Source organism: Pristiophorus japonicus, chromosome 19 (genome assembly GCF_044704955.1).
Source record: "Pristiophorus japonicus isolate sPriJap1 chromosome 19, sPriJap1.hap1, whole genome shotgun sequence".
NCBI lineage: Eukaryota > Metazoa > Chordata > Chondrichthyes > Pristiophoridae > Pristiophorus > Pristiophorus japonicus.
In genome coordinates this window covers 60,812,666-60,836,196 of record NC_091995.1, presented here as the reverse complement: position 1 = coordinate 60,836,196, position 23,531 = coordinate 60,812,666, and the positions used below count along the sequence as shown (strand labels likewise).

General features: G+C 50.0%; 1 protein-coding gene across 1 annotated transcript; it reads left to right on the top strand.

Annotated features, from left to right (window-relative positions):
• The first annotated feature begins 7,668 nt into the window (after positions 1–7,668).
• Positions 7,669–16,898, top strand: LOC139230242 (histone H1-like). Its single transcript, XM_070862073.1, has 3 exons — positions 7,669–8,102; positions 9,761–9,893; positions 16,590–16,898. The coding sequence occupies exons 1-3, from the start codon at positions 7,669–7,671 to the stop codon at positions 16,896–16,898; spliced, it is 876 nt and encodes a 291-aa protein (XP_070718174.1).
• The last annotated feature ends 6,633 nt before the right edge of the window (positions 16,899–23,531 follow it).

The following is a 23,531-nucleotide window of genomic DNA, read 5'->3' as shown; positions in this document are numbered from 1 at the left end:
ACTCCCTTTGTTCCTCTACACTTCTCAGCTTGAAGGAATTCAAGCATCCATCACACGAGATGGCAGCCTGCTCCAGAGATCCACTGTTCTGTGGGAAAAGAATCAGCTCCTGACATCTAACCTAGATCTAGCCTCAAACAACTATTCCCTTCATTAATCTTATAAATCTCAGTCAGATCATCTTTGAGTCTGCGCTTCACGAAAGTGTAGAGTCCCAACTCTTTCACTCAATCTCGAAAACGAACTTGGAATTAGTCCAGTGCCCCCACCGCCCACCCCCCCATCCCCGCCCTCTGGACCTTTTGCAAAGCCTCAGTATCACCCATCGAATGAGGAGACCAAAACATGACACAGTATTCCAAGTGCTGCCTGAATGATGTCTTCTACAAGGACGAAATAGCACGCCTCCTCTTAGCTCAATTGTCCTATGGATACACCCCAGCACCCTATTTGTTCCAGCTATCGATTCACGGCATTGCTCAAGTAATTTTAAAGATGTATGTGCTAGATTTGAAGATTATGCCGCCATCACCTACATCCAGATCATTAATAAAAAATACTAAACTAAAAATAATCACTATCGTTCAAGAAGTAATACTTGGTAAAATAATGGGACGAAAGGTGGATAAGTCGCCTGGACCTATTGGCTTGCATCTGAGGGTCTTTGAAGAAGTGACTGCAGAGATAGTGGACGCATTGATTGTAATCTACCAAAATTCTCTTGATTCTGGGGCGGTCCCAGAAGTTTGGAAAACCACAAATTTAACAACCCTATTTAAAAAAGGAGGGAGACAGAAAGAAAGTAGACAAGTTAGTCTAACTTCTGTCGTTGGGAAAAAAGCTGGAGTCTATTAGCAAGACAGCAGTAGCAGGACATTTGAAAAAGCATAATACAAAAAAGCAGAGTCAGTATGGTTTTATGAAAGGGAAATCATATTTGACAAATTTGCTGGAGTTCTTTGAGGAAGTAATGAACAGGGTGGATAAGGGGGAACCAGTGGATGCGGTGTATTTGGATTTCCAGAAGGCATTCGATAAGGTGCCACATAACAGGTTACTGCACAAGATAAAAGTTCATGGGATTGGGGGTAATATATTAGCACGGATAGAGGGATTAGTGCTGGGGCCCAACTATTTACAATCTATATTAATGATTTGGATGAAGGGACAGAGTGTAATGTAGGCAAGTTTGCTGATGATACAAAGATGGGTGGGAAAGCAAATTGTGTGAACAAAACATATAGTCTGCAAAGGGATGTAGAAAGGTTAGTTGAGTGGGCAAACAATTGGTAGATTGAGTATAATGTGGGAAAGTGTGAGGCTATCCACTTTCGCAGGAAAAATAAAAATACAATTTATTATTTAAATGTAGAGATATTACAAAATTCTACAGTATAGAGGGTCCTGGGGTCCTTGTGTACGAGACAAAAAAAGTCAGTATGCAGGTACAGCAAGTAATTATGAACGCAAAAGAAAGTTGGCTCTTATTGCAAGGACGATGGAGTATAACAGCAGGGAAGTCCTACTACAACTGTACAGGGTATTGGTGAGACCACACAGAGTACTGCGTACAATTTTGATCTCCTTATTTAAGGAGGGATACAATTGCAAAGGAGACAGTTGAGAGAAGCTTCACTAGTTTGATTTCTGAGATGAAGGGGTTGCCTTATGAAGATAGGCTGAGCAGGTTGGTCTGATACTCATTGGAGTTTAGAAGAATGAGAGATGATCTTATTGAAATATATGATACTGAGGGGACTCGAAAAGGTAGATGCACAGAAAATGTTTCCACTCGTGGGGAAATCAAAACTAGGGGGCATATTTTAAGAATAAAGGGTCACCGAATTTGAACTGAGATGAGGAGAAATGTCTTCTCTCAGTATCATAAATCTTTGGAATTCTCTACCCCAGAGAGCTGCGGAAGCTGGATCATTGAATATATTTACGGTGGTGATAGCCAGAATTTTGAGCGATTAGGGAGTTAAGGGTTATGGTGAGCAGGCAGGGAAGTGGAGCTATGGCCAAGATCAGATCAGCCATGATCTTATTAAATTGCAGTGCAGGTTCCATTGGCCAATAACCTACTCCTGCTCCTATTTCTTATGTTTATTTAAAGGGTGAAGTATGGATGCAAACGCAATTAGCATTATTTTTTTATCTGAGCATTTTCCCGTTGATTAAATTGTCAAATATCCAGAATATTAAGCTCCAGCCCAGTTACAGGGGTATCACTATCAGCAGAAAGAAAGCCCAACTGTCAGAATAGAAACATAGAAAATAGGTGCAGGAGCAGGCCATTCAGCCCTTCTAGCCTGCACCGCCATTCAATGAGTTAATGGCTGAACATGAAACTTCAGTACCCCCTTCCTGCTTTCTCGCCATAACCCTTGATCTCCCGAGTAGAAAGGACTCTCTTTTGAATATATTTAGTGAATTGGCCTCAACTACTTTCTGTGGTAGAGAATTCCACAGGTTCACCACTCTCTGGGTGAAGAAGTTTCTCCTCATCTCGGTCCTTAATGGCTTACCCCTTATCCTCAGACTGTGACCCCTGGTTCTGGACTTCCCCAACATTGGGAACATTCTTCCTGCATCTAACCTGTCTAAACCCGTCAGAATTTTAAACGTTTCCATGAGGTCCCCTCTCATTCTTCTGAACTCCAGTGAATACAAGCCCAGTTGATCCAATCTTTCTTGATAGGTCAGTCCCGCCATCCCGGGAATCAGTCTGGTGAATCTTCGCTGCACTCCCTCAATAGCAAGAATGTCCTTCCTCAAGTTAGGAGACTAAAACTGTACACAATACTCCAGGTGTGGCCTCACCAAGGCCCTGTACAACTGTAGCAACACCTCTCTGCCCCTGTATTCAAATCCCCTCGCTATGAAGGCCAACATGCCATTTGCTTTCTTAACCGCCTGCTGTACCTGCATGCTAATGTACCATGACACCCAGGTCTCGTTGCACCTTCCCTTTTCCTAATCTTTCACCATTCAGATAATAGTCTGTCTCTCTGTTTTTACCACCAAAGTGGATCACCTCACATTTATCCACATTATACTTCATCTGCCATGCATTTGCTCACTCACCTAACCTATCCAAGTCACTCTGCAGCCTCATAGCATCCTCGCAGCTCACACTGCCACCCAACTTAGTGTCATCCGCAAATTTGGAGATACTACATTTAATCCCCTCGTCTAAATCATTAATGTACAATGTAAACAGCTGGGGCCCCAGCACAGAACCTTGCGGCACCCCACTAGTCACTGCCTGCCATTCTGAAAAGTACCCGTTTACTCCTACTCTTTGCTTCCTGTCTGACAACCAGTTCTCAATCCACGTCAGCACACTACCCCCAATCCCATGTGCTTTAACTTTGCACATTAATCTCTTGTGTGGGACCTTGTCCTTTTAAATTCATAATTCGTCTGCATATGATCAGTTGAAGCCTGGTCCAAACACAGAACAAGTGTACGGTTTCTCCCCTCTGTGAATGGTGCGATGTTTTGTCAGGCTGTGCAACTGGTTAAAGCTCTTTCCACAGTTTGTGCACTGGAACACTTTCACTTGTGTATCTGTGTGTCTCGGTGCTTTTCCACTCACACTGATGTTTGAAATCTGTTCCCACAGACATAGAAAATAGGTGCAGGAGTAGGCCATTCGGCCCTTCGAGGCTGCACCACCATTCAATAAGATCATGGCTGATCATTCCCTCAGTACCCCTTTCCTGCTTTCTCTCCATACCCCTTGATCCCCTTAGCCGTAAGGGCTATATCTAACTCCCTCTTGAATATATCCAATGAACTGGCATCAACAACTCTCTGCGGCAGGGAATTCCACAAGTTAACCACTCTCTGAGTGAAGAAGTTTCTCCTCATCTCAGTCCTAAATACCCCTTATCCTAAGACTGTGTCCTCTGGTTCTGGACTTCCCCAACATCGGGAACCATCTACCCACATCTAACCTGTCCCGTCCTGTCAGAATCTTGTATGTTTCTATGAGGTCCCCTCTCATCCTTCTAAACTCCAATGTATATGATCCAATCTCTACTCATATGTCAGTCCAGCCATCCCGGGAATCAGTCTGGTGAACCTTCGCTGCACTCCTTCAATGGCAAGAACGTCCTTCCTCAGATTAGGAGACCAAAACTGAACACAATATTCCAGGTGAGGCCTCACCAATGGGACAGAAGAGACAAACTTTTTTCCTTTCACATTCAAAGGCCAATGGTATTCAGTGCCTGAGGAATTGAGTACTTCCGTCAGATCTTGATGTGATGTTTGCATTGAGTTTTTCCCGTCTGCAAATCCTCTCCTCCTGATAGCCTGGAAAAGGAGTTTAGAAAAATCATTACTGCAAGTAAAGGACAGAAATTCAGAACAGACAATTCTAGATTCTATGGAACATTCTTTCCTCTCCTGTTCCTCCAAAGCTGTAAATCCCCACCCCATACACTCTTCCCCCTCACTGTCCTGAAATTCAAACACATCGCACGTCTGAAGGCAGTTGTCCTCCACTCCCAATTATCATCACCAACTCTGGCTGGGTTCAGTTCTACACTCACTGATTCCCCACTCCTGAAGGTCTGACTTTGGTTGGGTTCAGTTCTACACTCACTGGTTTCCCTCCCCTGAAGATGCTGGCTCTGGCTGGGTCCAGTTCTACAATAGGTTCATTTCTATACTCACTGGTTTCACTCCCTCTTCTTCCATGAAGGTGCTGACTGTGGCAGGGTTCAGTTCTACACTCACTGGTTTCGCTCCCTCTTCTCCCTTGAAGATGCTGACTGTGGCAGGGTTCAGTTCTACATTCACTAGTTCCCCTTCCTCTCCTTTCCTGAAGTTACTCACTTTGGCTGGCTTCAGTTTTACACTCACTTGTCCGGTTAAAAGGGATTGATATTGTTTCTGTTACTCATTGGTGAAATGGGACAGTTTTATATTGCTTGGTTAGTTGACTAAACACTTTCTGTCTCACTTTCTGGTACTGCGGTCAGTGTAGGTTTGGCAGGTGTGTCTAGGACATACCTGCCACTCACTCTCTGGTACTGTGTGTCAGTCTGGGATTGGCAGGTGTGTATTGGAAATAGCTGCCACTCACTCCCCGGTCATTTTGGGAATTGTTGTTGACCATAGGATCGAGTGTACCTGTCACTTTCTGTTACTGGGTAGTAGTGTTTGATTGTCAGTTGAATACAGTATATAGATACTTTAACTCCCACTCTCTAATACAGTGTGACCAATTGAATTGATAGTTCATTTTTGGAAAAATAATTTATCTGTCACTATTTGATACAGTGTGTTAATGTTGGATTGAGAGAGAATATAGGGAAGAGGCTGCCACTGTCATTCTCTGGTACAGTGTATCAGTAGGGGATTGAGAGAGAATATAGGAAAGAAAATGTCACTCTCACTCTCTGGTACTTTGTTTCATTGTAGGATTGACTGCTGAATATATGATAGACAGTGCACGTCTCATTCTCTGATATTGCTATCATTATGGAATATATTTGTTAACATAGGATAGATAATGCATCTCTCACTTTCTGGTACAGTGAGGCAGAGTTGGATAGGCAGGTGTGTTTTTTTATATGCCCCTGTTATTCTCCCATTCTGTGTAACTGATTCTTATGACAGGTGAGTGTTGGATAGATACTGCCTCTCTCATTCACTAACACAATGTGACAGGTGAGTATTGGGTAGATACTGCCTCTGTCATTGTCTGATACTATGTGACAGGTGAGTGTTGGATAGATACTGCCTCTGTCATTCTCTGACACTATGTGACAGGTGTGTGTTGGATAGATACTGCCTATTTCATTGTCTGACACTATGTGACAGGTGAGTGTTGGATAGATACTGTCTCTGTCATTATCTGACACTATGTGACAGGTAAGTGTTGGATAGATACTGCCTCTCTCATTCTCTGACACGATGTGACAGGTGAGTGTTGAATAGATACTGCCTCTCTCATTTTCTGATACTATGTGACAGGTGGGTGTTGGATAGATACTGCCTCTGTCATTATCTTACAATATATGGCAAGTGAGTGTAGGATAGATACTGCCTCTGTCATTTTCTGACACTATGTGACATATTCTGATTGACAGGTGAGTGTAGGATGGAAACTGCCACTTTCAACCTCCGGTGCAGTGTCAATGTGGGACTGACCGCTGATTATAGGATAGATACTGACACTTTCACTCTCTGATCCATTGACAGGTAAATGTACAATTAATATTGAGGGTGTCTGGTGTGGGAGTGTGGATTTGACTCTGTATCTGTCCATCTCTGGTATGTGAATGAGGGTTTTACTCTGTATGTCAGTTTCTGATACGAGAGTGCGGGTATTATCCTGTACCTGTCAATTTCTGGGGATTGCCTGTGGGTTTCATTCTGTATCTTTCCATTCCTGGTGTGTGAGTGTGTGTTTTGTGTTGTATCCGTCCATCTAAGTTATGTGAATGTGAGCTATACATCATCCCCTTCATTCTCCAGTCTGTTAGTATTGTTTTACTCTGTACCACCAATTTCTGATAGAGCATTCGTTTTACTTTCTAACTGTCAATTTTTATTATGGAGGTGAGTGCTTATGCTGAATCTGTTGGTCTCTGGTATGTGAGTCTAAGTTGTACTCTGTGTCTATCTATCTCTGGTATGTTGGTGTGGGCCTTTCTCCGTATCTCTCCATATCTGTTATGGGTGTCTGGGTTTTATTCTGTACCTGTCTATTTCTGCTTGATTAAAAGTGGGCTTTGCTTTGGACCTGTCAGTTTCTGATGTGGAAGGGGGGTCTTTACCCTGTACCTGTCAATTACTGGCAAGTGAGTATGGGCCTTTCACTTTATCTGTCAATTTATTTTATGGGAATAGAAACATAGAAACATAGAAAATAGGTGCAGGAGTAGGCCATTCGACCCTTCTAACCTGCACCGCCATTCAATGAGTTCATGGCTGCACATGCAACTTCAGTACCCCATTCCTGCTTTCTCACCATACCCCTTGATTCCCCTAGTAGTAAGGACTTCATCTAACTCCTTTTTGAATATATTTAGTGAATTGGCCTCAACAACTTTCTGTGGTAGAGAATTCCACAGGTTCACCACTCTCTGGGTGAAGAAATTCCTCGTCATCTCAGTCCTAAATGGCTTCCCCCTTATCCTTAGACTGTGTCCCCTGGTTCTGGACTTCCCCAACATTGGGAACATTCTTCCTACATCTATTAAGGAGTTCCCTGCCACAGGATCACCCGGCTACCCTGCTCAGGCCTGAAGCGGGAATTAAACAGAAAGCTTGATTTGATTTCAAGTTTCAGTCGAAAAGGAGAGAAAATATCCGTGATCGGCTGAGAGAGCGCGACCAGTGCAGCAATGAAACTGGTTTAAATCGAAATTGCTGCCTTCAATTCGGATGGAACTTTCTCGACAGCAAACATCCCGGTCATGGGGACAAAAAGAGGCCGGTCTGGGAATCGGGAGGGCCCGAGTTGAATTGGATTCGGAGAGTTAGTGAGGAGAGAGAAACACAGAGAGGCTGGAGGGGCGGGGAGCTGACAGCAGGATGTCTCCGCCCCGTCCGCTCGCTGCCTTTAAGTTGCTCTGTGTCGCCGTCTCTCGTTTCATTTCTGACCCAGCTCTGACTGTCAGAGAGATTTTCCACAGAGTCGCGGACATGACTGATACTGTAGCCGCCGAAACCGTTCCTCTTGCCGCTGCCTCTCAAACCAAGGCTCCCAGCAAGAAGAAGAAGGCAGCTCCTAGCTCCAAGCCAGCCGGTTCCAAGTTGAGCGAACAGATCCTCAAGGTTGTGGCCGATGGCAGTGATCGCAAGGGGATGTCCCTGGCCGCGATAAAGAAGGCTCTGGCGGCCAAAGACGTCGAAGTGGAGAAGCGCGGGTCCCAGATCAGGTTCAGTGTCAAGAGGAATGTGACAAATGGTTCCCTGAAGCAGATCAAGGGCAAGGGCGCCTCGGGATCCTTCAAAGTCGCTGAGAAGGAAACCCCAGGGAAAGTTGGAAGGGAGGTGAAGAAATCTCCAGCCAAGAAATCTCCAGCCAAGAAATCTCCAGCCAAGAAAGCAGCAAAGAAAGCAGCAGGATGCTTGGAGTAGGGTTCCGCAGGGCTCAGTACTGGGTCCCTTGCTTTTTGTGGTATATATCAATGATTTAGATTTAAATATAGGGAGAATGATTAAGAAGTTTGCAGAGGACACTATAATTGGCTCTGTGGTTGATAATGAAGAGGAAAGTCATGGGCTGCAGGAGGATATCAATCTGCTGGTCAGCTGGACAGAGCAGTGGCAAATTGAATTTCATTCAGAGAAGTGTGAGGTGATGCACTTTGGGAGGGGTATTAAGGAAAGGGTATACACATTAAGCGATAGGCCACTTAATAGTGTAGATGAACAAAGGGACCTTGGAGTGCTTGTCCACAGAACTCTTTTTTGGGAGAAAATTAAAACAGGAAATCATTAAATCGTATCCCCCCGATCTGGGGGGCGCAGCAACATTTCCAAGGCCCTTTTTTCGTGTTTTTTTTTGTTTGTTTTCTTGTTTTTTTTCTAAAGTTATTTTTTGGGCACTAAAATCATTTATTTTTCCTCCAAGTGCCCCCTATAAAAGGGGAGGGGGACACTAAAAAACACCGGCAATTAAAACAAATTAAACTTTAAAACATAAAATCAAATTAAAATTTGGTTGCCGGGCGTGATGATGCACTCCAGTCCCTCCGGTGCCCACCTCTCGCAGAAGGCCGCGAGCGTACCAGTGGACACTGCGTGCTCCATCTCCAAGGACACCCTTGCGCGGATGTACGCGCGGAAGAGAGGCAGGCAGTCAGGTTGAACGACCCCCTCGACCGCCCGCTGCCTGGACCGGCTGATGGCACCCTTGGCCGTGCCCAGGAGCAGTCCTATGAGGAGGCCCTCGGACCTACCCGCTCCCCTCCGCACAGGGTGCCCAAAGATCAGGAGTGTGGGACTGAAGTGCAGCCAGAATTTCAGGAGCAGCCCCTTTAAATAAAAAAACAGGGGCTGCAACCTCGTGCATTCAATAAAAACATGGAACACGGACTCTTCCAGACCGCAGAAATTGCAGGCGACCTGGGAGCCCGTGAACCGGCTTAAAAATTTATTGCATGGCACTGCTCCGTGCACCACCCTCCAGGCCAAGTCCCCGATAAATACTGGGAGGACTCCCGCGTAGAGTGTCCTCCATCGGGGACCCCCACCTCCTCCAGACGACAAGATGGTACGCCATGGCGTGTCCGGATGGCAGGCGAGGATGGCAAAGTTGAGAGTGTGCAGGAGCAGCCCGTACAGGAAACCCCTCCGCGCGGAACTGAAAGGCACGGAGGGGATTTCCTCGAGGCGGCTCAAGTAGTGAGGCGCCGGCCCCCGAGGGTCAGTTCGGACGGGATCTCCCCACGTGCTTGAGCCTCCTCGATGCACCTAACAGAGTCAGGGCCCAGAGGTGTTTTTAGCGACTCGATGGCATCGGCCGCGCGGCGGACGTTGGCAGAATTTAGGCGCCACGCCAGCGTGTCTGGCGCCATCCAGCCCACTCCTCCGCCATCGAGCAGGTCCCTGACCCTAGTCACCTCACCAGCCACAGCCCTCTCGTCCGACCGCCACCTAAAACCTCGGTCGTGGAGGTACGGATTCCCGAGCAGCGGCTCGTGCAGGACAGCCGCCACTCCAGCCGGTGGAGAGCTGCGCTTGGTGGAGACTTTGTTCCAGACCCTGGTGAGTTCCTTGTAAAAGACAGGCAGCTCCTGGAGGGCGGTCCTGACGCCCCCCAAGCTCACAAACAGGAGCTGCGTATCGTAGTTGAGGCCATGTTGCTGGCGGAAGAAATACGTCACCAGAGCACGCCACGCAGGAGGGGGCTCGACGTAAAGGTATCTCTGCAGGGTCTGAAGATGGAAAGTCGTGAGCTGGGTGCTAACGCACACCAACGACTGACCGCCCTCCCCAAGCGGGAGACTCAAGACCACGGCAGAGACCCAGTGCTTCCTGTTGTTCCAGAAGAAGTCCACCAGCTTCTTCTGTACCTTGGTGACAAAAGCAGGGGGAGGGGTCAAAGTGACCAGCCGGTACCACAACATGGCGGCCACCAGCTGGTTTATGACTAGCGCTCGACCCCTGTAGGTCAGCACTCGGAGCAGTCCTATCCAGCGCCTTAGGCAAGCGATGACATTGGCCTCCAGCTCTTGCCAGTTCGCCGGCCAGGCTTCCTCGTTGGGGCTAAGGGAGACTCCCAGATAGAGGAGATGGGTCGTGCTCCAGGCAAAAGGCCTGTGCTCCTCTGGCAGGGAGTCCACCCACCACTGACCCACCAGGAGTCCAGAACATTTCTCCCAGTTGATCCTGGCAGAGGATGCGGCCGAGTAAATCTCCTGGCACTCACGCATCCTCCGCAGGTCAGCGGGATCCTCTACCGCGAAGAGCACGTCATCGGCGTAAGCCGAGAGGACGACCTCCACGCCCGGCCCTTGCAGAGCCAGTCCCGTCAACCTCGTCCGCAGGAGGCGCAGGAAAGGCTCCACGCAGATGGCATATAACTGGCCGGACATGGGGCATCCCTGGCGCACCCCTCTCCCAAAGCGAAGGGCCGCCGTCAAGGACCCGTTAACCTTTATCAGACACACCGCGGCAGCGTTCAAAAGTCGGATCCGGGCGACGAAATGCGTCCCGAACCCGAAAGCGCGCAGAGTCCCGAACAGATAGTCGTGATCCACCCTGTCGAACGCCTTCTCTTGGTCAAGAGATAGGAAGGCGACTGACAGACCAGCCTCCTGGGAATGATGGATGAGGTCCCAGACCAGTTGGATGTTATCGTGGATTGTCCAGCCCGGGACCGTGTAGGACTGGTCGGGGTGGATCATGTGGTCCAGCATGGCGCCAAAGCGAGCAGACATCGCCCTGGCGAAGATTTTATAGTCCGTGCTGAGGAGGGAGACCGGGCGCCAGTTCTTAAGGAGGCGGAGATCGCCCTTCTTAGGCAGCAAGACGATGACTGCCCTGCGCCAAGAGAGGGGCATCTCCCCAATCGCCAGACTTTCCCCCAGGACCCGCACGTAGTCGCACCCCAGGACGTCCCAGAATGCCCTGTGGAACTCCACGGTCAGCCCGTCCAGCCCCGGGGCTTTTCCCCTCGAGAGCCGGGCGAGGGCGCCAGCCAGCTCCGCCACGCTTAGCGGAGCTTCCAGATTTTTGGTGCCCTCCGGGCTGACCTTCGGCAGATCCTCCCACAAAACTCTACACACTTCCTCGCTGGATGGCTCCGGAGAGAACAGAGCCCCGAAATATTCACGGGCCCTGTTGTTGACGCCCTCCGGATCCGAGACGAGAGAGCCGTCGTCGGCCAGCAGCGTCAAGAGCTGCTTACGGACACTCTGTCTTTTTTCCAGCAAGTAGAAGAAGGGGGAGCCGCGGTCCAGATCCCGCAGGAACTGGATCCACGACCTCACGAACGCGCCTCGGGACCCGATGAGCTGCAGGTCCTTCAGCGTGGCCTTCTTTGCTTCGTACACCATCCGCAGGGCCGGGTCCTCGACGACTTGACCGATTCGGGACTCCAGTTCGAGCACCTCTTTTTCTAGGCGCCCGACCCTGGCTGCCCGCCTCTTGGTCGACCCCCTCGCGTACTCTTGACAGAAGACACAGACATGAGCCTTGCCCACGTCCCACCATAGCCTCAAGGAGGGGAAGCCCCCTGCTTCCTTCTCCAGTCGGCCCAGAAACGACGGAACGAGTCCTGGAACCGCACGTCCTCCAGCAGCCGGTTGTTAAAATGCCAGTACGCGGACCCCGTCCTCGCGTGGAGCGAAGCGAGCTCCGCCCACACCAGGTGGTGGTCCGAACACGGCACCGGCCGCATGGAGGCCGCCGGGACGCAGGAAACGTATGCCCGAGACACGTAAAGGCGGTCGACTCTGGACCATCCTACTCCAGGCCTCACCCAAGTAAAGGCGCTGGAGTCGGGATGGAGATTTCGCCAGACGTCCACCAAGTCGCAGGACCCGACCAGGTCCCTCAACTTCTCCATCGCCGTCATGCTCTGCGGGGCACCGGAGCGGTCCCTTACCTCGAGGGTGCAGTTAAAATCCCCCCCGAGGACAATGCAGTCGCCGACGTCGACGGAGCCAAGAAGAGCGGACACCTCTTCGAAGAAACGCGTTTGCTGCGGTCCGGGCTGAGGGGCGTACACGTTCACGAGATGGAGCGGCACGTCCCCCAGGCGAACCGTGACGTGCAGCAAGCGGCCTGGCACGGGCTCCTCGACCCCAAGATCTCCGGCTGAAAATGCGGGACCAACAAGATGGCCACCCCACAAGAAGTGGTAGTGAGGTTTCTCATGCGGAACTCTCCTTGCCATTCCAGGAGCCACGTGGCTTTGTCTCCCGGAACGGTGTGGGTTTCTTGCAGGAAGCACACCGCATATATCCCCTCCCGCAGGAGCGAAAAATTGCTAAATCTACGGTGTGCCTCTCTGCCGCCGTTGATGTTGACGCTGGCTATGGTTATCTTCATGACAAATGCATAGTGCAACCTCTACCTAACCTATTGTGGGGGGGAGAGTGGAGTCGTTTGTTGACCTCCACTCCTTCAGCAGCCCAGCGAGGAACTTTTTGAGCCGGCGCAGCTCAAGGCCTTGCACCTTTGATAAGGGCCCACCCGCGGCCATGGTTTTAGCGGCGGCGCGGACGGACGCGACGAGCAGTCCCGGCTCGGACCATCTTTCCCGGGCCAGATGGGTTCGGTTGTGGCAACCCTGGCTCTGGACCAAAAAGTCCCGGAGTTCCTCTACAGGAATGAGGGGGGACTCAGCGGCGGGCACGAGGAGATCCACCGCCTCACTGGCGATGGACTCGAGATCTTCACCCGCGTCCTCCACCGAGTCCCCGTCCTCCTCCGGATGAGGTACGGCAAACGGCCCGGCCGCTCCATCCGGCCCTGGCTCTGCCCCGATCCCACCCCCAGGATCGTCGACAGAGGAGTCCCCACTGGGCTCTTTTAAAAGTGGTGCTGGGTGATGAAGTGACAGCGGAAGGGGTTCCTCCTCCGTCCCAGGAACCGGGGAACACGGAGAGACCTGGCCAAGGTAATGTTCCAGGTCCTCCAGGTACCCCAGCTCCAAAGTAGGGGGCGAGGATTGTTGTTCTTCCCCCTCCCTGCCGCCACCCCCCGGCCCAGCGTGTACAGAATCGTTAAAATTATTCATAATTTCCGTTTCTTCCGGGCCGAGCGACACCCGGGGGAAGTTGGTTAATAGCTGGGCGGGCTCAGGTTCGGCCTTTTCGGCCCCGCCCGCCTCAGTCCCCGGGACGATCGACCCAGCAGCAATGCATTCCTCCGCTGGCCCCGCGCCCCCCATGACAGGCATATCTTCCACGCCATCCCCGGGAGGCAGAGGCTGGGCAGCCTCGACTGTCTCACCCTCCCCGGGGACAGATTCCTCCTGCCTACGGCGCAGTTTGGGGGCGCTGGTGGGGGACACGGGACACGCGGCAGGCACCGACTCCTCCGCGGAGGGATGTTGTTCCCCCTCCGCCTCATTGGAGCGGTGCCTCCTTTTGTTCCTGGGGGGGCGCGGAGGCACGGAGACCTCCATGTCTGCCGAGGCCTCCCGCTCCACCCCCCCCCCTTTTTCTTTTCTTGCCCGCACCCGAGCCCCTCTGTGATACTCGTCAAGGGCTCGGGCACGGTATCAGGGCACCCCGCGCTCGCCGATGTGAGGGTTGGGCTGAGCGCAGTGTTCAAGCTGTCTGGCGCACTGAGGGGACCTGCCTCGAGATGTTTCGCCTTCCTCCGCGCCTTCCTTCCGATCGGACCCTCTCCCTCCCCCCCGCCGGAGGCCGTGAAAACTAAGGCCCCCGACGATGCCCGCGCACCCACAGCTCCCGGCACACGGACTTCTACTAGGGGGAGGGGTGGCGGCGGCGCCAGCCTTGGCTGCCTTTGGTGGTTTGGCGGCTTTGGAGGCAGGGCAGTTCTTGTGAACATGCCCCACCTCCCTGCAGGCATGGCACCGCACGCCGTCGGACATCCAAAAGACGCGGTAGGCAGTCCCCTCGTGCACCACATTAAAGTTCCCCTCCGTCGTCTCCTCCCGCGCCAGCCGGACAAAGAGCTGGCGGCGGATGGAGAACACATGGCGCTGGCTGTTCTCCCTAAGGCCGAGCGGTATGGGGTTGATCCCCGACCTTACCTCCCCCAGTTGGTGTAGGTGAGGGAGGAGGAGCTCAGCGGGAACAAAGGGCGGGACGTTTGAAATGATGACCCTCTGCGCGGTGGCCTCGAGAGGGTCCACCGGTAGGAACGTCCCGCCCACCGTGAGCCCCTTTTCGAGGGCCAGGGACACCGCCCGCTCCGACCCCAGGAAGAACACGGCCTTCCCAGACATCTTGGAGGCTGCGACAATGGCCGAGGGGCCGACTACTCCAGCCATCGCCCGCACACACTCCTCAATGCTCATTGTGGGGTGAGTGTAGCTCTTGACCCCGTGTTTTTTTGTTATCAGTCTGAATGGTGGCAGGGCAGCAGGAGGCGCAGGTGGCGCCGTGGATGTGGACGCCGCCTGAGCATAAGTCTTAGCTGGCCCTGCCACCGGCGTGGATGGAGTCGCCATCACGGGGTCCCTTTAAGAGCCACACCCACCCCAAAGTCACAGGCCTTAATGTTCTTTAATTGGCCTCGTTGGTGTTTTGAGCAGAGGGAGCTCTAAAAGAGGCACACCTCTCCCCTAGTTAACGAATGGGGAGGGGCCTTGCTCCCTCTGCTCAGTTGTCTTCATTGTTTTATAATTAGGAGGAAAGGGCTCTTAGAGAGAGAGGGGAGAAACAGAGAGAGAGAGTGAAAGAGAGAGCGGGGTGGGAAAGAGGGAAGCTGCGAGGGCAGGTCTCCCCTCATAGCGGTGGGTGGGTGTTTCTTGGGGTGCACTCCCCAGATGGCAAAAAAAACACAATCTTTGTAGAATGGTCTTCGGGTGGGGGGAGAAGATGTCTTCACCTAGGGTAGCTGGAGCCACCCAGGCACACACTCCCAACGATGTAAAATAGGGTAATTAATGATTCTTCAGCCAGGTAGCTCCAGCTATCCCAGGCTAGGCAATGGGGGAGGGGTGCTTCAGTGGTGTGTGGGGCCGAGCTGTAAGCAAGACCCCCACACACACATCCACACACAAATACCCCCCGCGATGTTCTGGCCCTCAAGTTATCTTCTTTCCTCCCCCCACCGATACAACAAAGTCTTTCGGGGAATGCACCAAAACACACCCACCTGTCGAAGATTGTAGAAACGGCTCTCCCTCCTTCCACACTGGATGGTGTTTTCTCAGGATGTTCTTTTCCCCCTCTCTCCAACTCTCTGTAGTTGTAATAAATGATAAATTTTCAGCTCTCCTCCTCTCCCTCTGGATGTTGAGTTGTAGTTAGACAGCCCTCTCCTCCTCTTCCTGGGCTGTTCTCAGGGTTCACTCCAGGCTTTCGAGACAGGAGCAAAAGCAGGGAGTTCCTTCTCTCTCAGCAGCACAGCTCCAACTGAATAGGCCATGCTTCCAAAGCTCCACCATTGGTCCACAGATCCCTGAAAGTAGCAGGCCAGGTTGATAAGGTGGTTAAGAAGGCATACGCAATGCTTCCGATATTGGCCGAGGCATAGAATAAAATAGCAGGGTGGTTATGCTTAAATTGTGTAATACTTTGGTTAGGCCACAGCTGGAGTACTGCGTGCAGTTTTAGTCACCGTATTATAGGGAGGATGTGATTACATTAGGGAGGGTGCAGAGGAGATTTACTTGGATGCTGCCTGGAAGGGAGAATCTTAGTTTGAGGACAGATTGGATAGGCTGGGTTTATTCTCATTTGAACAGATGAGGTTGAGTGGAGACCTCATTGAGGTGTACAAAATATTGAGGGGCCTGGACATATTGGATAGTAAGGGCCTGTTTCCATTGGTGGAGGGGTCTGTTATGAGCGGGCATCGTTTTAAGGTGGTTGGTGGAAGGTTCAGAGCGAATTTGAGGGGGGCTTCTTTACGCAGAGGGTTGTGGGGATCTGGAACTCACTGCCTGGAAGAGTGGTGGATGCAGAAATCCTCACCACTGTTTGGAGATGGTTGGATGGGCACTTAAAGTGCCGTAACCTGCAGGGTTACCGACCTCGAGCTGGTAATTGGGATTAAACTGGATGATTTTTTGTTGGACGGCGCAGATATAATGGTAAGGACTGTAGGGAATCGAATACGGCCAGTGTGATCTCCTGGACTAGTTTCGATCGCGTGCATGAGTCGGAGAGGAATTTTCCCAGATTTTTTCTCCCTAAATTGGCCTGGGTTTTTATCTGGTTTTTGCCTCTCCCAGGAGATCACATGGCTCTGGTTGGGTGGAGTGTAGAATGTTTCAGTATAAGGGGTGTCGCACTTGCGTGATGCGGACTGCGTGCTCTTTGCCTTTCCATCATTGTTCATAGGTATATATGTAACCTTTAAGGCTGCTGACCAAGGGCCGTGTGGCTACTTTTAGGCCGGCGTGGACACGGTGGGCCGAAATGGACTCCTTCTGCGCTGTAACTTTCTTTGTTTCTATGTTTCAGTCAAGAAACCAGCAGCCAAGCAAACGAGCACCAAAAAGACACCAACGGCAAAAAAAGACAGCGAAAGCGGCGGCTGGGAAGAAGGCGGCGGCGAAGAAGCCCGAACCCCAAGAAGGCCACAGGCACAAAGGTGAGGTGACCAAAAAGGTGGAGAAACCGAGGGCAAAGACCACACCCAAATCAGCAAAGACCAAGAAAGCAGCGCCCAAAAAGCAAATAAGAAGAGCAACTTTTAAATATCTGAACCCAAAGGCTCTTCTCAGAGCCACCCACGGCTCTCAGAAAAGAGCTGATCCTGGAATCAAATGATCCCTGTCCCGGGGCTGGGATCAGACTCCAGACAGAAATCATTGGAAATGATCTCAGGATCACTGGTGACTCGCTGACATTGGCTGCACCCACACCTTCCCCAGTGTCTGCACCCACCACTTCCCCAGTATCTGCACCCATCCCTCCCCCAGTGTCAGCAACCACCCCTCCCCCAGTGTCTGCACCTACCACTCCCCCAGTGCCTGCACCCACCCCTCCCCAGTGTCTGCACCCACCCCTCCCCCAGTGTCTGCAACCACCCCTCCACAGTGTCTGCACCCACCCCTCCCCCAGTGTCTGCACCCACCCCTCCCCCAGTGTCTGCACCTACCACTCCCCCAGTGCCTGCACCCACCCCTCCCCCGGTGTCTGCACCTACCCTCCTCCACTGTCTGTACCCATTCCTCCCCGCGTGTCTGCACCTACCCCTACCCCAGTGTCTACACCCACCCCTCTCCCTGTGTGTGCACCTACTCCCTACCACAATGTCTGCACCCACCCCTCTCCCGGTGTCTGCACCCACCCCCACCCCACCCCAGTGTCTGCAATCAAACACAAAGAGAATGGGATGTCCGCTCTGGGATTCATTGTAACTGAGGTTTGTGTTCGGCTCCAGTCTCAGTTCCTGGCCATTGTCATTTCACAGATTCATGGGGAGAGTCTCTGTCAGACGTTGGTACTGGTGGCGATACCACGCCTCACAACTCAAACTCCAAACACCAGATTCTCCGGCCAACCCTAGATCACCCTATCGGGCCAGCCCATGGTCACCCTATTGGGCGAGAGTGGGCTCACCCTGTCGGGGCAGCCCGGGCTCACGCTAATGGACCGGCACAAAAGACCCAGTGACCAGCAGAGAAAATCAGCATCTCATTGATTCTTTCTCACTCTGCGCACAGCGGGTGCAGATCTGAACCCAACCATGTAAGCTGGAAATGATGCACATCCTCAGCCTTTGAATATGGAAGGAGAAATGCTTGTCCATTCTGTCTGTGGGAAAATATTTCAAACATCAGTGTGACTGGAAATGCACCGAGACACACACACACATCCGAATGAGTGTGTTCCAGTGCACTGCCTGTGGAAAGAGCTTCAACCAGTTACACAGCCTGAAAAAACATTGCACCATTCACAGCGGGGAGAAACTAAACATGTTCTGTGTGTGGACAAAACTTCAACTGATCGTTCAAACTGGAGAGACATAAGGACACCCGCACCATGGAGCAACCGTGGGAATGTGGAGATGTGGAAAGGGATTCAGTTCCCCGTCTGATCTAGAAATTCATCGTCGCAGTCACACTGGGGAGAGGCCGTTCACCTGCTCTGTGTGTGGGCGGGCTTTCACTCATTCATCCGATCTGCTGAAACTCCAGCGAGTTCACACTGGGGAAGTTTGGGAAGGGATTCACTTAGTCAACTGAATTGCGAGTTCACAAGTGACTGCAGGGTTTGGGTTTCCTGTTATTACTGCTGTTAATCGCATCCTGACTGAATCATGTTTGTTCTGTCAGTTGGGATTTGTTTTTGCTGATGTTAATAACATCAGCCGAAAACTGGGCTGGAGTTTAATATTTTGATCTTTCAAATAACAATAGAGTGTCGATATTTGATGTCTCCATGATAAGAGGAGACAAATTGATATCCTGTTACCGACTGCTCCATTTTGCACCTTTTCTCCTTTCTATCTCTAGATTGTTTCAGTTCTCAGACCTTTGGTTACTCTCAGGGACAAGTCCAGTTCCCCATACCTTCCAGAGTGCCTCTCCTTGCCTTGGTGTCCAGGATAGGGATAGCTAACATGCCCCGGATCATTAAACACAAAACCCAGTCTGTGACTCACTTTCAGAGACAGGACTTAGCGTGTGCCCACAGCATCTCTCTCACCTTCGATGTGTGAATAGAGTACCACGCCTATAAAGATGGTTTCATTTTAAATTTGAATCCACTCAGTAAATGTATTTTTTTAAATATGTAGAAGTAAACCGATCACGTCAACTAATTTGCAAAGGTTTACAGTCAACAAGATAAACAAGTAAAAACATCACGGCCCAATAACACAGCTCTATATTCACAGGAGAAAGTCTGTTATCCAAGTTCTCGAATGTCAGTTGGTGAGATGAGAGACTGAATCTCTTTCCACACTCAGCTGGTAAACAGTCTCTCCCTGATGTGTTTTCACCTGACGCACATCTACATCCATTCCCACTGTCCCCACATTTATAGTAATGAATCAGCTTAGCACGCGTCTCACAGGCTAGATGATTGGTTGAAGTTGCATCCACACACAGAATATGTGTCCTGTTTCTCCCCGCTGTGATTGATGTTTTTCCAAATGCTGATGAGAAGGTGATCCTGATGAATCCGGTGAATCTTGACGTGATGTTTGATTTGAGTTTCCCAGCTGCAGATCCTCCCCTTCTAACACCCTGCAAATGGAGGTTACAAAAGTTGTTACTTTAAGTACAGGATAGAAATTCAGAACAGACAATTCTAGATTCCAGACAAGAGTCTGTGCCCTCCTGTCCCTCCTAAGCTGTACATTATTATTCTGGACACTCTCCCACCATCCTTACTGTCTAAAATCAACATTCATTTCATCGACTGCGAGTTATTTTCTCCAGAAAGTGCTGAATCTGGCTGGGTACAATTCCACAGACATAGAAACATAGAAATTAGGTGCAGGAGCAGGACATTCGGCCCTTCGAGCCTGCACCGCCATTCAATAAGATCATGGCTGATCATTCAACCTCAGTAACCCTTTCCTGCTTTCTCTCCATGTCCCTTGATCGCTTTGGCCGTAAGGGCCATATCTAACTCCCATTTGAATATATCTAACGAACTGGCCTCAACAACCTTCTGCGGTAGAGAATTCCACAGGGTAACCACTCTCTGAGTGAAGAGGTTTCTCCTTATCTCGGTCCTAAATTGGCTTACCCCTTATTCTTAGACTGTGACCCCTGGTTCTGGAACTCCCCAGAAACGGGAACATTCTTCCTGCCTCTAACCTGTCCAGTCCCGTCAGAATTGTATATGTTTCTATGAGATCCCCTCTCATTCTTCTAAACTCCAGTGGATACAAGCCCAGTTGATCCAGTCTCTCCTCATATGTCAATCCTGCCATCCCAGGAATCAATCTGGTGAACCTTCGCTATACGCCCTCAATAGCAAGAACGTCCTTCCTCAGATTAGGGGACCAAGAATGAACACAATATTCCAGGTGTGGCCTCACCAATGCTCTGTACAACTGCGGTAAAACCTCCCTGCTCCTATACTCAAATCCGCTCGCTATAACGGCCAACATGCCATTTGCCTTCTTCACCACTGTACCTGCATGCCAAGCTTCAATGACTGATGAACCATGACACCCAGGTCTCATTGCACCTCCCCTTTTCCTAATCTGTCACCATTCAGATAATATTCTGTCTTCCTCTTTTTGCCACCAAAGTGGATAACCTCACATTTATCCACATTATGCTACATCTGCCATGCATTTGCCCACTCACCTAACCTGTTCAAGTCACCCTGCAGTCTCTTACCAGCCTTCTCACAGCTCACACCGCCATGCAGCTTAGTGTCATCTGCAAACTTGGAGATATTACGTTCAATTCCTTCATCTAAATCATTGATGTATATTGTAAATAACTGGGGTCCCAGCACTGAACCCTGTGGTACCCCACTGGTCACTGCCTGCCATTCTGAAAAGGACCAGTTTATTCCGATTCTCTGCTTCCTGTCTGCCACCCAGTTTTCTATCCACCTCAATACATTTGCTCCAATACCATGTGCTTTAATTTTGCACACTAGTCTCTTGTGTGGGACCTTGTCAAAAGCCTTTTGAAAATCCACTGGTTCTCCCTTGTCCACTCTCTTAGTTACATCCTCAAAATATTCTAGAAGATTTGTCAAGCATGATTTCCCTTTCATAAATCCATGCTGACTTGGACTGATCCTGTCACCGCTTTCCAAATGCACTGCTATTTCATCTTTAATAATTGATGCCAACATTTTTCCCACCACCGATGTCAGGCTCATCAGTCTATAATAACCCATTTTTTCGCTCCCTCCTTTTTTAAAAAGTGGTGTTACATTAGCTACACTCCAGTCCAGAGGAACTGATCCAGAGTCAATAGAATGTTGTAAAATGATCACCAATGCATGCACTATTTCTAGGGCCACTTCCTTATGTACTCTGGGGTGTAGCCTATTATGCCCTGGGGATTTATTGGCCTTCAATCCCATCAATTTCCCTAACACAATTTCCTGACCAATAAGGATTTCCTGCAGTTCCTTCTTTTCACTAGAACCTCGAACTCCTAGTATTTCTGGAAGGTTATTTGTGTCTTCCTTAGTGAAGACAGACCCAAAGTATTTGTTCAGTTTGTCTGCCATTTCTTTGTTCCCCATTATAAATTCACCTGATTCTGTCTGCAAAGGATCTACGTTGGTCTTCGCTAATCTTTTTCTCTTCACATATCTATAGAAGCTTTTGCAGTAAATGTTTATGTTCCCTGCAAGCTTCCTCTCATACTTTATTTTCCACCTTGTAATTAAACCCTTTGTCCTCCTCTTCTGGATTCTAAATTTCTCGCAGTCCTCAGGTTTGATGCTTTTTCTCTCCAATTTATATGCCTCTTCATTGGATTTAATACTATTGCTAATTTCCCTTGTTAACCACAGTTGAGCCACCTTCCCCTTTTTATTTTTTACTCCAGAGAGGGATGTACAATTGTTGAAGTTCATCCATGTAATCTATAAATGTCTACCATTGCCTCTCCACTGTCAAACCTTTAATATCATTTGCCAGTCTATCCTAACCAATTCACTTCTCATACCATCGAAGTTACCTTTCCTTAAGTTCAGTACTGTAGTCTCTGAATTAACACTGTCACTCTCCATCTTAATAAAGAATTCTAACATATTATGGTCACTCTTCCCCAAGGAGTCTCGCACAATAAGATTGCTAATTAATCCTCTCTCATTACACATCACCCAGTCTAGGATGGCCAGCTCTCTAGTTGGTTCCTCGATATATTGGTCTAGAAATCCATCCCTAATACACTCCAGGAAATCGTTCTCCATCGCATTGCTACCAACTTGGTTAACCCAATCTATATGTAGATTAAAGTCGCCCATGATAACTGCCTTACCTTTATTGCACGCATCCCTAATTTCTTGTTTGATGGCATCCCCAACCTCACTACTACTGTTTGGTGGGCATTTATTAACATCTGGTCCCCCACCATCAGTCGACTCAGTGAGTGTCAGCAGGATTTCCACTGTGGTAGGCATCGGAGCCGAGTCCAATCCTGCCCTCAAATGACAACCACACACTTCCCAGTTGACGTCACTGGATCGGTAGCAAGAGCTAGGGCAGTGGCTAATTTTTACTCCTATGTAACGCAGTGGCACTGAGGACAATTATAGACCCTGAACTGCTGCCTTGGCTGAGATCAACGAACAGCCCAGATCAAGGATCGAACTTTGGAACTTCCCAGTCAGTATTGCAGTTTTCTAACATTTGGGGAGTTGATGGGGGGGGTTAGAAAAAATATTTTGAAACAACTTTTACTCGACAAACCTTCGGCACACTGCACAATTCTGAAATCAGAGGTCAAACAAAAGAAGCTTGGGATTTGATGTGGTAAAAGATGAACTGCGTGAAAAGTGAAATAATTTGGAGTAAGAAAAGGCCCAGAATGGAAGGGAAGGGAACATTAATTAATCTCCTCTTATTATGGAGAAATCAAATATTCGACACACGGTGTTTGAAACAAGCTGATTTATTCAATATTTATACAGAACATTAATCTCCAGCTCAGGTATCGGGGTTATGATAAGCAGCAGAAACAAAGTCTAACTGCCAGAATAAACATGTTTCAGTGCCCAATGCAATCAGTCATCATCATAGGCAGTCCCTCAAAGCGAGGATGACTTGCTCCCACACCAAAAAGGAATGAGTTCACAGGTGTTTCAATGAAGGACCTAGTATTCCAGATCCTGAACTGCATCTTGCAGGGTGGAAGATGGCTGTGCTTGGATTTTTTTAACGTGTGGTGGTCGTTGCACACCAGCCACCACATGGGCTTGACAGAGCTAGGTCTAGGTCCAGTGGCAAGGATTACCCAAGACGACTGGAGACCAGCTCTGCTGCACGATCGAGCGCGCACACATATAGCAGTTTGGGCTGACTCGTGTGGCCCCTAGGTCCTCGCCTCTTCTGGGCCCCAGACTCGCGCCTCCTGGGCCCGGTCACTTCCTTCTGCAAACTCTTGCTCCTTCACCCCTCCTGCTGTGCCTGCCCGCACTGCAATCAGCGACCTGACTTCGCAGCCGTCGCCCTCCTGCAGTGGTATGCCGCCCCACGCTGCTCCCTCTGATGGCCCCGGCCTGCTGATGGTCTTGCAGGCCGGGACCGCGCCGATTTCCGGGTCGGGCCGTCTCACGCTGCTCCCTCCAATGCAGCCTTTCAATCACAGTAAATCCTCATCAATTCACTAACGTGGTCTTTTGATGGCGGTGTACTTACCCAGCATTCGCCACGACAGAGAATATGCCGAACCCAGACTACAAGGGCCCAGTGCGCAGGCGCACAACCAGGCTGTATTTCAAGCATGCGCGGTGCGTGTAATGGCG

Bases quoted from the DNA above. Each gene is read 5' to 3' on its own strand.
- LOC139230242 (XM_070862073.1), top strand. From the start codon at position 7,669: ATGACTGATACTGTAGCCGCCGAAACCGTTCCTCTTGCCGCTGCCTCT. The intron at 8,103-9,760 runs GTAGGGTTCCGC...TGTAAAAGACAG, and splicing joins AAAGCAGCAGGATGCTTGGA to GCAGCTCCTGGAGGGCGGTC. The intron at 9,894-16,589 runs GTATCTCTGCAG...TCTATGTTTCAG, and splicing joins GGAGGGGGCTCGACGTAAAG to TCAAGAAACCAGCAGCCAAG.